Here is a 10,558-nt window from a genome sequence, read left to right as displayed (position 1 = left end):
GAACTAAATCAAAAAGATGATACCCCCCCCCCATGTATCAGTGGGCGTTACCTGGGTCTTCTCTATGGAGGCGTTGTGCTTGTCACACATAGGACTGATCTCCATGCCCTTGTCCCGCTCTCGGTCTCCCTGGGTGAAGAACTCCACCATGATGCGGTCCGTCCACCGCCGGTAAAGCTCTAGTGGTTTGGTTGGGTTGCTCAGGTCGGCACAGTGGACCATGTTCTGCAGAACCTGGAGGAGATGCGCTCAGTCAGACACACTTCATGCTGGCTTTCTTTTTGCCCTGTTTACAACCTTACCAACAATAACTCAGAAAAAGCAGTGGTAATAACTTAAGGAATGTACATTAGATGTTTTTTTAACACAGGTGCAATGACCACATGTGTCCAGCAGGTAGCAGCACTTTCACATTAACTCCCTCAGATTGTTGTCAATGAAGGAAAGGCTGGTGTGGAAACATGCTGCTGCCAATGTCTGGAGTCCACTGCTTACCATTTACTGCCCACTTTTACTGAACACAGTAATCACACACTAAACCTGACTCTATTTACTGATGCTGCAACATAAAATGAGACTGAATTGTATAAGTGCATGGAGACAAAAAGTCTCTGCTGTTCATCACACTGTATATGTAGAAATAACCAAGGTATTTGTATCTTTTTCTTCTGTATCGCTTTTTTTTTTAAAACATTATGTATTTTTATCTAGCATGTCTATTGGTCAGTATCAGCAGGGGGCGCTCTCACCTGGATGCGGTCAGAGTAGTTGTCTAGCAGCAGGACTCCCAGACTGGTCACCTTCTTGGTCTCTACCATCGTCTTCATATCCGCCAAAAAGTTCATGTGTTTGGACATATCTGTGGCAAGCACCTAATGAAGACGACAACCACACAAACAGAGATTCAACACACCTGCACTCACTTTTCTCTGTTGTCTCTTCTCTGCATTCTTTGACTTTCCCCTAATGTTTGTTCCATCCAGCTGAAGATTAATAAAAGAAGCTGTAACTGTCGGTTTTCTCATGCATCAAGTGCATGGGGATTTTTTGCAGATTAAAAAAAGCACACTGTAAAGTTCAAGAACAGTACGGATAAAGTGGTTATCAATAAGAAGTAAATGTAAATGTAAAAAGGGCAGCAGTCTCACCATGTCGATCACCATCTTGCGGAGGGAGTCTCTCTGTTTCTTGCTGAGGTTTTGGAAGATGTCACAGTTGTCTTCTTGGAGCAGTTTGAAGCCGACGGCGAGGTGGTGATTCTCCAGCACTGAGGCATCGTTATACATCAGTGCCAGCTCTGAACCTGCACACATGCGGGTTGAAATTGTTAAAACCATATAAGGGGACACAACTAACAAGATAACCCAGTCTAAATAAGATTGTATGCCATTCTGTCAAAATGACCAGACACAGCTCAGGTGCAGTAAGTAGAAAAAGGCCCACATGCATTACCAATCTGTGAGCATACCACCCGATTACTGAAGCACACAGCAGTCAAACTGTTCTTAATTATTTTAAAACATCTGACAAATTTCCTGACTGTTGCAGTGTGTTAATGTATGGTATATCTAACAGTTACATCTTTAAAATCAGGGGTCGTACAACTTTTAATATTAAAATTCAGGCAATTTTCAAGAGCTTTCAAAGTTCCCTTAGCCTTTATCATCACATTTAAATTGCAATTGCAAAAAAAACTTACAGGATCCCTTTATACTCACAACAATCAATGTATACTGTCACTTTGCTAATTTTAGCAGGTGTTCTTGTTAATTTCCGTTTTATATCTTGATCATGATTATATCCTTGCTAATTTCCAGAGTAACGGGATCAGCAGAGGATTTAGTCAACAAAGAAATAAGACAATGGAATCGTTTCATTTCAAATATTAAAAGATTTTTGGTTTACACGTGTGATAGTGTTGATTAAACACTATGTTGAAAATCAAGCATTTTTCAAGGAATGTATTCAAATCCATGTATATTCCAAACCTTGAAAACATAACGGTTAGATTAAGCTTTTTCCAAACTTTTAAGACTTTGTACAAACCCTGGAAAATATTTTCACTTTTAGATCCTTCAAATGGACTGAGGTAACTTGCATTTTCCGACACTTCATTTGTTTCAAAATAAAGAAAAAAATCAGCATTTTTCTTGGGATACATTTTCAATCCCTCAGCTGTATAAAATGTTGATGTTTTTGTTGATGTTGAAGTCTGTTGTGGTAGTTGTGTACACAGACAGGTGGGAACTTACTGGTGTTTATCAGGAACTGGTTGGTGACTCCTGGGTGGTCGACATCATGGATGGCACTAGCAAACAGAGCAGCCATGATCTCCAGGTCTGTGAACACCGCCTGTGAACACAAAACACATTAATCCAAAGCAATACACTGATATCACAGGAAGTATGAATTACTTTAATTAAAAACTAACTGAAGTGTTCTGTCCACTGCTTGATCTGCTGCAGAGAAAGAGCCCAGGGCTGTGTATGATTACTAGCTGTGTCCCAAAATCTAAAAAAACATGAACTGCAAAATGACCAGAAGCACACCTCTAACGCAGGGGTGGACAGGAGGACGTGGGTGGACTGCACCACATCAGCTGCATGAATGTTGTTGTGATAAGCCACGTCTGCGTGGTAGTGGTCCTCCAATGTCATCATGAACGTGACGAAGGTGTCGTTTGGAATCTTAAAGGTTTTCAGAAGGTCTCGCTCCTGGCAGGGTGAGGATGAAGAGGGGAGAATCAGAGGGATGATAACAACAAATCAGTTTCTCTCTTCTGTGGTGCTGATTCAAACGACTAGAAAAGTTTGCACGCAAACAGCTGATTGTTCCATAATCCAGCCTGGTGGCTCAGAGTGTAAAATGTACTGTAGGGGTAGCAGGCAAACTTCATGGTGATAGTAGCCATAGAAAGTTTCAAACTTTTTTTGTGACGTGAGCAGAGCTTAGGGATCCTCCTACCTGGAAGACAGAGTACATGATCACTGTCAGAGGGCGGTTTCCGGAAAATTCTGCTATCTTGAATATATCCAGACCCCAACGATTAATGTCCTCGATCTCCTGGAGAAGTAAAACAAGACATCTATAGAACACAGTGTGTTTGTGTGTGTTGGTGTTTCTATTTGTGTGCAATCATGTGTGGACCCACCTTTGCAAGCAGACTTTCTTGTGGCGTACTGACTCCAAAGCGAGGGATGCAGGCGGGTGCTAAGCTGGGGCTCTGTGTGGCCTTCTTCACACCACTGATCTGTGACATCGGCCTCTTCTTCTTCTCCTTCTCCTTAGAAGGTGGAGACAGGATTTCCACGTCATGTTGTTTCTCTGCAACATGTACAAGCAGACATGGACAAATACTGATAAATATATACATATGAAACATTCAGACTTGACACACACACATGTTGTGGAAGCATGATCTGACTGTGCTTTTGTGCACGTAGGCCGTTACCAACAGAGTACATTCAATAGGGTAATCAAGCTGACATAAATCATATGACCTGTCTTTTTAGTCGCATTCATTGTGTCAGTGTCTGTCTTTTCCTCCACTTTTCCTCTCTTCCCATCAACTGACTGAAATGATGCCTCACCTCAATGTTCTCCAGCATCAGTGGACAAAGATTCAATAACTCTAATCATGACTGTCTTTGTGAGGGAACTGTCTTGACCCATGTGTTGGCATTTCGTTGGAAATATGCAAACTGCAGATTACACTATAACATATTAGTAGGAAACTGCACCATGTCTGATCTGTGTACTGTCCAAGTAATTGTTCTTTTCAACGTGTCTAATCCTACTATTACCAGTGCAATTTTTTGTTTATACTACTTCTACAATTCCTCTAGACTTTTATTTCCTGATCTGTTTGTGGCTGCATTTACCAAGTTGCTGATGCACGATTAGTAAATTTATATCAATGTAATTACTTGTTACATTTTATTTTACAAAGTTAGGAAAGCCATGTTTAAGTCAAGTCTGATGTTGCCTTACACATGAAAGAATGATCCCAGTCTGTCCCACACCGCGAGGCATACAGTTAATTAAACACAGGTACTGGATCGATACTCGGTATCTGCCGATATCCAAATTCAGGTATTGGAAACAGACTGGAACTGAAAAAAAGTGGATTGGTGCAACCACATCTTCCACCATCAACTACTAAACTATAACTTCTACAACTATTTTTTTATTGTTACTACTTATATTACTGTACTGCTGTTCCAATCTGACTATTATCCTGTCAATATTCTCTAAATTAAAGCATTATGCAAACACAGTTACTACTGCTGGTGCACATACTGGGAAGAATAACACTGCTTATATTCTAACACGTGACTGCACCACTAAATACAAATTCTACTACTAATACTACAGCTGCTACTACTGATACTTCACTAATACTGCTGCTGGTAACACTACAACAGCCTGAACTACAATTACTAGTAGTACAATTTAAAGTGGTGTTACAGCTGTTACTACGACCACTGCTGAACTTCTACAACTATGACTGTACCTCAGCTGTTACTACGTCAGTCGCTACAACTGCTACTAACATGGTACAACAACAATTAATACTTGATGCTAATGCTTCTAACTAGTACTAGCAAATTTTTGTAGACATACAGCTTGTAAACACTACTGTACATACATATATCACATGAAGTGTGATAAATGTGTCATTTACTATATCAACACAACAGTGTGTCTAATGTGGGTTAGCATGCATTTGTGCTTCTTCTCAGCATAATGCAGTCTGAATCTGTGTAAATGACCTTGTGAACGGCTGGACGTTTCCTGGCTCCACTGATCACAGTCACTATAAATACACATTTTTTAAAGCAACATTTTAGACAGTGTCTGTTTTTGAGGTAGCATGTAAAGTAAATATATGTTGTTGTTGTATACAGTTTATACTGTATATAGTTCTAGAGTGGGTTGACAAACAGGAACGTCTAGGTATAATTAAGTCCACCTGCAGGATATTGTCAGAGCAAGTCTATGTTCATGTATGTGAAAGGACGATATAGCAGTGGGTGCAGAATACCAGAGGTCGAAAGCTAAGTCATCCTCTCAGGAACTCTGCATTGTCTTGAGCATGAGCTTGATCACGTAGTGCCTCTCGTGTTTTTCCAAATGTGAGTTTGAAAAGGCTTCATCGCATCTACAGGTTGGAGATGTTTTTTAAACCACAGTGGAGCTTGTTATCCTTTAACCAAAAACACACGGAAATCCTAAAAACGAGGTTTCGACGAACAATATCATCATAATCTCCATATGATTTGTTGACACCAAGGTGCTGTCCCAGCAGACATGATGGTGTTGAAAATGACTCATCCTTATTTGTACAAACCAAAGAAATAATGACCCCATTTTGACATCAGAGACAGCCTGTTTTACTTCACGTCCACATATCCACGTTCTTTATAAGCACGGCAGGAGTGATTGCTTGAACAATATCCAGATCTGAGCCCAGATATAAGCACATGCCACCATAAGGATGCAGAGCGACCTGAGTGACAGCGTCACACGAGGCGCTGTCTGGCCTCTCTCACCTCTCTCACAGTGCTTCCTCTTCCTCACACCCAAAACCATGGTGTTCATTTCCAATCGCAGCCTGGCTTGACGTCGAGGCACTCATGTCAAAACGGCATCCGATGGACGGTTCCATCCTCGTTCGGCTGGACCTCCATCCCACCGGCAGGGCTGTTGAAGGCTGAGCCTCCTATTGATGCACACGCCGTCTAATAATATTGCACCCTGTTGCTACGACAACGCCACACAATGTGTCCGGGAATGCTGTCTATCACCGTGCCTCCTTCTCTTTTAGGGAAGGAAAAATCCTCACCTTCTCCATCCATCCCTATTAACAAACAGTCCTTTCCTCCTTCCTCTCCTTTACAAACACACTCTCTTCATGTTTTCAGTTTAAAATATCCTTACATTCTTCCTCCTCTTCAATATTCCTCCCTCCTTTTCGTGTGTTTGAAATACTGAAATTTTACTCCCCTGTTTCTTCTTCTTCAATAGCATTTTTCTCTCCATCCTTTTTAAAACCTGTGCTCATCTCCTCATCTTGCCTTTATGTGAATTAGAATTAGCACCTTGTGGTTGTATGTCTCCACCAACTGGTCAAGTTGTATTTATATCCATGTCTGTCCAGACTCATATAATATATGTACAGTATAATATACTGCATGTAGTGAAGACTTTAAAGGAATTTAATTAAAGGTATTTAGTGTATTTTTTGGTGAAATAGAAGTTATCACTATATTGACATGTATGATTCCAGTGAAAATGTCCAGTGAGAACTACTTTTTATGCCCTTTTTCCCCTTTCTGCTGTCCTCTTTCCTGCCCTTTACTCCAGTAAAACACAAGTAAACTATTAGTCATCCTTTAAAGCTCGCCTTTTTCTTATTCGTATATAAACCATGCTGGATGACATGTCATCATTCACATGTGCTGAACACCAACATATGGTGTGATGGTCATGTAATACAATTGAGATCAGAACAGCCAATTAAGCCAGGTAATGCAATTATGCAAACTGTTATCCAGCACCAGAGAGGCAGACCTCACTGACATATCAAGATAGTATAAAATCTAGTTGAAGATATTTTGTCATCCACCCAATTTATATCAATGAGAGCAGCATAAGATTAGATGCACCCGCATCTGTATCAGTCAATATAATTCAACAGCACCACAAACTGCAGTCTCCAAACCAAGACCATAAAGCTGAATCAACATCTCTCTAAAACAGTTTTATAACTGAATGAATGTAGAATTTGTTGCAGGGCTGTTGTATTAGCTGGCATCAGTTTCAGCTGAGTGGACCTAATACACTAGCAATTGAGTGCATATTTCCATTAAAACACTATTTTAGAGCTGAGGCTTTCAGCGTGCAACAGCTCTCCCTTCTACAAAGTGAGGGTCCTTTCATTCATTTAGACCAGGTACTAGAACTCACCTAGGAAGGTGTTGGCGATGAACTCTGACACCTGATTCCCTGAGCGGCTTGTCTCTGATAGCTGTGTCAGCTCGCGGTTCAGCATCCTCTTAAACTGTGTAGACACAACAAAACCATAAACATGTTAAAATACGTACACAGACGAGGTGAAGGTGTGGCATGGTTAACATCACTATAGTAGGAAGCTTAATAATGACACATTTATATATATGTATATATATATATATAACATAAGACCATGGTGGAGGTACTGTTTTTAAACAGAGATCACGTAACACTGTGTTCTTCCTGTCACCCTTTCACCTTCTTGAAGAGGGTAATTATTAAGGGATTTTTCCTTTTCACTCCTTTCACCATCAGTCTTCAAAATTAGCAAATCCGCTATTAAAACTCACTTCTACAGACAATATAAGTACATTGCATGTTATTGTTAACATTCAGTCGTTACTTTGCATTTAGTGGATATTTTCTGAGTTTGCGCTGATAACGTTTGTTGTGAATTTGTAAGATATTTCATTTCAATAAAAAGCACTTTTAAAAAGCAATATACATACAATGATTATGGGATAACGGTGCGGAGTTACATGCATAGACAGGCTGGAACCATGGTAGAAATGTGTTTTGCTGCACATACAATGATATAAAATAATACATAAAAATGTTGAAAAAATTGGTCAGGCTGCACCCAATTCCACTTCGATCAATTAGTCAGTAATATATTTACATTCATGTTGCTTGGTTGGCTGATTAAATTTTCACAGTACCAAGCTAACACAATTTTATAAAGACAGTAAATTGCTCTATTGTCTTTGCTGTGGTTTGAATGTTTAACAACAACACGTAGGGGAACTCCAGGATTGCAGCTCGTGTAGACTGATGCTCACAGAACCACTGTCATTTCAGCACGTTCTCTCTCCATATAGCCCGCATTCCATGATTTGCTATTTGTTTTAAATAAAAGAGGACAAGCTGTAATCTTTCTAACTATGCTATGTGTTTGACAATGTGCTTTTAGTTTCTGTTTTTCTTTTAGGGAGAAACCTGCAATGTTGAAAAACGTGCACTGTTGGCATTAAAAATAAAAACAACACTAGTGATGTTTTCACGAGAAAAAGTCTTTTAAAAACAAAAGTCTTCAGTGTTTCCCTTGAGTTTTTTCGCAGCGGTAGCTTCTACACTGATTATGTAACAGCTCTGGCATGTGGTAGAGGGAGGAGGGAGGGGATCCGTCTGAGAGAGAGATGCTGCAGTGGTTACACAGTTACTATATGACACACATATGGACACACACAAAAACATACACACTGACATGATAGATAAACCTGTAGCTTTAAGCAAAATGTCTCTCTTGAGCATTTGGCTGACTTCTCCTGTGGCTTCTCAACACAACTGCTCCCACTTTTGCTCAGGTTGTCTGCACTCCATTTTTCACACACAGTCACAGATATGTTTACAAATGACATGCAAAATATCCCTGCTGTTGTAAACCAAGCCACAGCTCCTAAGAATCAGTTTTACATTACAAAATGATGACAGCTGTTTTTAGCCTTTCTCCCTCTATTTCTGTTTGTCATACACACACTAACACAAATACATGCATAGACAGACACACAATCTCAACATTCAGCCTGTTTTTAGATCCGGTCCTGTGTCAGATCCGACAGGCAGGCACACTCAGCATTCAGCCCCCTGCAAAGTCTGCACTGCTGATCAATACATCCCGATGTAAACAGGGCAAGCCAGCAGCGCTCCCCGTCGCTCACCTGTCTGAGTCTCCAGCACAGACAAACGCAGAGAGCCGACGCAGGCATGTCAACCCACCCATGTTGATGTTACAGGTCGCTGAAATCCACAACGACAAGCAGACAAGTTTGCTTGCAAGGTGGCGGGCTGTAATCTTCTCACTCAGTACTGCTCCACGCTCAGCAGGGACGGTCTGAGCATGAAAAAAAGTCCGTTTGGAAATAAAAGTTCCCACAGTCCCATGTGCTGTCCTGGAGCTGACCGGGTGGGGGGTTAGAGGGGAAGGGTGGTGTGGGGTGGGGTGGGGGAGGATGGGGATGTGGTCTACCATCGGGGGAGAAAGGGTGTGACTGCAGTCGCCCATCCAACTACTGTCACACAGTGTCAATGAAAAACATACAGAGGGAGAGAGGGAGAGAGAGAGAGGCTGTGAGGAACCCTCCTCCCCTGCCCTGCACGCAGCTCCCCCTTCTCTGTCCAATCAGATTCATTCGGCTTCAGGGGCTGGGTGGAGGAGAGGGATCTGATTGGCTGAGGGGGAGATAGGGGAGGTCTGAGAGTAGCCGCCAGACGGTGGAGAGAAGCAGAAAGGAGGGAAGTGAGGAGATACCGATTAACTCTTTCAGCGGAGGGAGACGCCATTCATGAACTCAAGTGATGTGGCCGTGCTCACAGTGCAGCTACATGTGTCATAACATCTGAATCTTTCCCCTCATATGAGACACAGATCTAATGTTTTCTAACAACTATAAAAAGGAAAAAGCTGAGAGGACTTGAAATTTGACCTCTAAACCTGCCTGTGATTCATATTTAAACTAAACAACTAAAATGAAAAGATACTTCATAACATAACAAAAGCAAATATTCCTAAACTCAGCTCTGTCCTCTGCTGTTTACATTTTGTTTCAGCCTCTCATTCGGCGCCATTTCAATATAATTTCACATTTTAACAGTTGTTCTTTATCTGGTTTCAGCTGTCTTGACATTTATCCAGATACATGTGTGGGTGTCTGACAAGAGGAAGGGAGAGGAATCGTCAGTTATTAGAGAATGAGTTAATGAGTGACACGTAAATAGTTTAATGGAGTATTAAAACAACTGAATAAACTATTGCATTTATAGGGACCATCACAGGACTCTTTATGAATTGGGACTTTCAGAGCCTCAGTGCAGATGTGATTCACTTAATCTGATAAACTTGCCATACATTTTCAAAGTAAATGTTGTATGATGGAGCACCAGGTTTCAACCACCTATTTGTGATACATTTGCTTACAGTATACTTGCACAAACAGGTTTTAGAACCTCCCTCAAAGAAGCTTTTTTGATAAGAAAGGTTCGAGATCTGTAATGACATGTTTGGAGACAACTTCACTGACCCACTGAGGGTTTTTAAAGAGTCTGCATGATGTTGGGTCAAATGTCATCTCACCTTGTTGGATGCCATCTCGCTGACCGAGTGTCTCGTCTGCAATGTCTCCAGCTGGTCCAGACACCAGTCCAGCTCTTCCAGTGTCTCCACTGCCAGCTTCTGGTAGGGCTCCTCTGAAAGGTCAGAGGTCACACAAACACATGTCACAGGTCAGTTGTGGGATTTCTGTGAAAACATCCACATGTCAAATTTTGTTAAGCGATTCAGAGGTGTGGTATTGCTCTTGTGAACAGCTGCTTCCTTGGGGAAATTAACCGAGAAATGTTGATTGGCTTGTCTTGTTCTGTTTCAAAACAGAGCCAGAGGAAGAGATGTGTTTACCACCATGTCTGCACTTTGATGCATCAAAATCAACAGCATAAACCCATTAAGCTCACACTTTGTCACACGTCTTTCATGTTTAAAAATGGCAGA

The 10,558-nt window shown here is 41.2% G+C and overlaps 1 protein-coding gene across 3 annotated transcripts in view; it reads right to left on the bottom strand.

The window, feature by feature from the left end:
- The window catches only part of pde4cb (phosphodiesterase 4C, cAMP-specific b), an 88,854-nt gene that overhangs the window by 4,514 nt on the left and 73,782 nt on the right, over positions 1 to 10,558 (bottom strand). For all 3 annotated transcript variants that reach the window (XM_041935748.1, XM_041935749.1, XM_041935750.1), the window contains 9 exons: positions 10,145 to 10,257; positions 6,970 to 7,063; positions 3,152 to 3,324; positions 2,965 to 3,063; positions 2,550 to 2,714; positions 2,253 to 2,352; positions 1,149 to 1,303; positions 750 to 872; positions 52 to 234 (listed from right to left, as the gene is read on the bottom strand). In XM_041935748.1, the coding sequence (XP_041791682.1) occupies positions 52 to 234; positions 750 to 872; positions 1,149 to 1,303; positions 2,253 to 2,352; positions 2,550 to 2,714; positions 2,965 to 3,063; positions 3,152 to 3,324; positions 6,970 to 7,063; positions 10,145 to 10,257 (1,205 nt within the window). The remainder of the gene's footprint in view (positions 1 to 51; positions 235 to 749; positions 873 to 1,148; positions 1,304 to 2,252; positions 2,353 to 2,549; positions 2,715 to 2,964; positions 3,064 to 3,151; positions 3,325 to 6,969; positions 7,064 to 10,144; positions 10,258 to 10,558) is intronic.

The sequence above is a fragment of the Chelmon rostratus genome, chromosome 4 (genome assembly GCF_017976325.1).
Source record: "Chelmon rostratus isolate fCheRos1 chromosome 4, fCheRos1.pri, whole genome shotgun sequence".
NCBI lineage: Eukaryota > Metazoa > Chordata > Actinopteri > Chaetodontiformes > Chaetodontidae > Chelmon > Chelmon rostratus.
This window is presented reverse-complemented; position numbering and strand designations above follow the sequence as displayed.